General features: G+C 38.4%; 1 protein-coding gene across 2 annotated transcripts in view; it reads left to right on the top strand.

Annotated features, from left to right (window-relative positions):
* Positions 1-2,500, top strand: part of LOC125034770 (calpain-B-like) — a 14,869-nt gene that overhangs the window by 7,412 nt on the left and 4,957 nt on the right. For both annotated transcript variants that reach the window (XR_007115711.1, XM_047626717.1), the window contains exons 8-12: positions 1-21; positions 254-485; positions 1,064-1,221; positions 1,618-1,835; positions 2,223-2,262. The exon at positions 1-21 is cut by the window's left edge and continues 99 nt beyond it. Coding sequence is in view for 1 of the 2 variants with exons in the window: in XM_047626717.1 (XP_047482673.1) it covers positions 1-21; positions 254-485; positions 1,064-1,221; positions 1,618-1,835; positions 2,223-2,262 (669 nt within the window). In the remaining variant the exon portion in view is untranslated. The remainder of the gene's footprint in view (positions 22-253; positions 486-1,063; positions 1,222-1,617; positions 1,836-2,222; positions 2,263-2,500) is intronic.

Here is a 2,500-nt window from a genome sequence, read left to right on the forward strand (position 1 = left end):
GAGTTCTGGATATCATTCAGTGTATGTCTGAAGAAAAAAAAATAGTTGCTAATATTTCCAGGTCATTGGAAAACTGCCTGAGTTGCCCAAACTGTAGATATATGCATGTATATGTGTTCATATATATATATATATATATATATGTGTGTGTGTGTGTGTGTGTGTGTGTGTGTGTGTGTGTGTATGTGTGTGTGTGTGTGTGTGTGTGTGTGCGTGTGTGTGTGTGTGTTCTTTAACCACAGTATTACCATAGGATTTCGCAGAGAACTTCGACGAGCTGTCCATCACAAGCCTGAACCCCACCACCGTCAACGAGGAGGCCAAGGAGCATCTCATCACCATGGCCGACGTAGTGACCGAGGCCGTCCTCCACTCCGAGGTCATAAAGGCAGCCGAGGTCAATGCCGTGAAGGTGTGGGAGGTCGTTGCCTTTGACGGCGCTTGGGTCCGCAACGCCACGGCAGGAGGCGGAAATACGAGAGATAGTGAGTAGGGAGTTAAGGATAGATCTTGTAGTTACGTAGACAGGTAGGTAAAAACTGTAGAAAATAAAGGGATGAACGCGAATTAATATTTCTGACGAAGATATAATTGGATAACTGCATTTCATTCTTATTCATAACTTTACTACATTGTAATTACAAGACAAGAGTAATAAGAGAAAGAACATTTACATACATAGTCATTGGTAAGTTTTATTGCCTCATTAAGCTGATACTAATAATGCACAATATAAATACAAATTGTTTTATAATTATCCCTACACAAGATAAATAAGTGAGAGAACATTCATACATAATAGTAATCGATAAGTTTTACGACCTCATTTAGCTGATAATAAAACGAATAAATAATATACAGTTGTAATGAAAGATAGAGCATTAATACTCAATAGCAATCGGCAAGTTTCCGGACCTCGTTAAGCTGATAATAAGAATAAATATAAATACAAAAAAAAAAACTATATTTACTAAACCCAAGTATATCGATAGAGATGGCATTTGTACACACTAGTAATAGTTAAGCTTTACAACCTTGTTAAGCGTCCTCCCACCCCCTTCAGGAGTGTTCTGCAGCAATCCTCAATACATACTTGAGCTGACAGAAGCTGACGACAGCGCGGAGGAAGAAGGCACTTGCGCTGCCATAGTGACCCTTATGCAGAAGAACAGAAGGGCCAATCAGCTACCCATTCACCCCATTGGGTTTTTTATTTATAAGGTAGTACAGCTGGTTATTTGTAATAATTCAGTTAATTGATACTATTTTTATTGTCTTAATCACATCATTAATTGAAGAAATTATTATTTGAAAAAATATATGCACTGAGCCATTTGTAAAAAAAGAAAAAAAAAATCCGATGTTAATTATTGCCAAAAATAAGTATTTCAAGGCTGAATTCAATGTTTAGGATGACCTTAGTTAGATTATATCTACAAAAGGATTTCAGAATTTAGAGAAATAAAATATAGAATCGGACTTAAAATCTACAAGAATAAATTAATGAAATTAAGATAAGAAAATCAACACGTAGGTAAACAAATGAACAAACAAACAGATAAGAAAGAACAAGAAATCGTCTTCAAACTCAGAGCACCTTTTTCCATGTTCTCGCAGCTCGGAGAAGGAGAGAAAATTCCCAACCCACTCACCGTCTCTTGGCTGAGGCTGAACGTACCCTATTTTTACACCAGGACCTTCTCAAAGACACGTACTGTGACCCACCGCCTCACCCTCAGCCCCGGCAGGTACCTGGTCATTCCTTGCACGCCCACACCGGACCAAGAGGCAGAGTTCCTCCTTCGGGTTTTCTGTGAGAAGCTCGCTAAGATGGAGTGAGTGTTCGAGGGCCGTTTAGTGTTGTGTGTGAGGTGATAAAGATAAAAAATACGGCTTTGCTTTTTCTTCTTCTTCTTCTTCTTCTTCTTCTTCTTCTTCTTCTTCTTCCCCTTCTCCTTCTCCTTCTCCTTCTCCTTCTCCTTCTCCTTCTCCTTCCCCTTCCCCTTCTCCTTCTCCTTCTCCTTCTCCTTCTCCTTCTCTTTCTCTTTCTCTTTCTCCTTCTCCTTCTCCTTCTTCTGCTTCTTCTTCTTCCTTATCATCTTCTACTTCTTTCTCTTCATCTTCTTCCTCTTCTTCTTCTTCAACTACTTCTTCTTCTACTTCCTCTTCTTGATACCTTTCTACTTTTTATACTAACGTTATTTTTTTTTTTTTTTTTTTAGGGAGTATGACGAGGAGGCCCAGATTCTCGACATTGCTGAAGTAAGTAGCATAACATCCCCTATACATGCATATGCTAACGTATGCATAGACGTGGTACTGATTATACATACACAAAAACATATAATTTAAAGACTGGTTTAACATGTTCTAAAAAAAACACTGTTAAGCCAGAGAAAACAGCCATCATGAATTAGTTAACATTTCCCAGTACCTTTTTCTTAATACTGGTGTCACCCTAATGATCAATAACATCAACACAGCCAATAATTCTACGATC

This window comes from Penaeus chinensis, chromosome 18 (genome assembly GCF_019202785.1).
Source record: "Penaeus chinensis breed Huanghai No. 1 chromosome 18, ASM1920278v2, whole genome shotgun sequence".
Classification (NCBI taxonomy): Eukaryota; Metazoa; Arthropoda; class Malacostraca; order Decapoda; family Penaeidae; genus Penaeus; species Penaeus chinensis.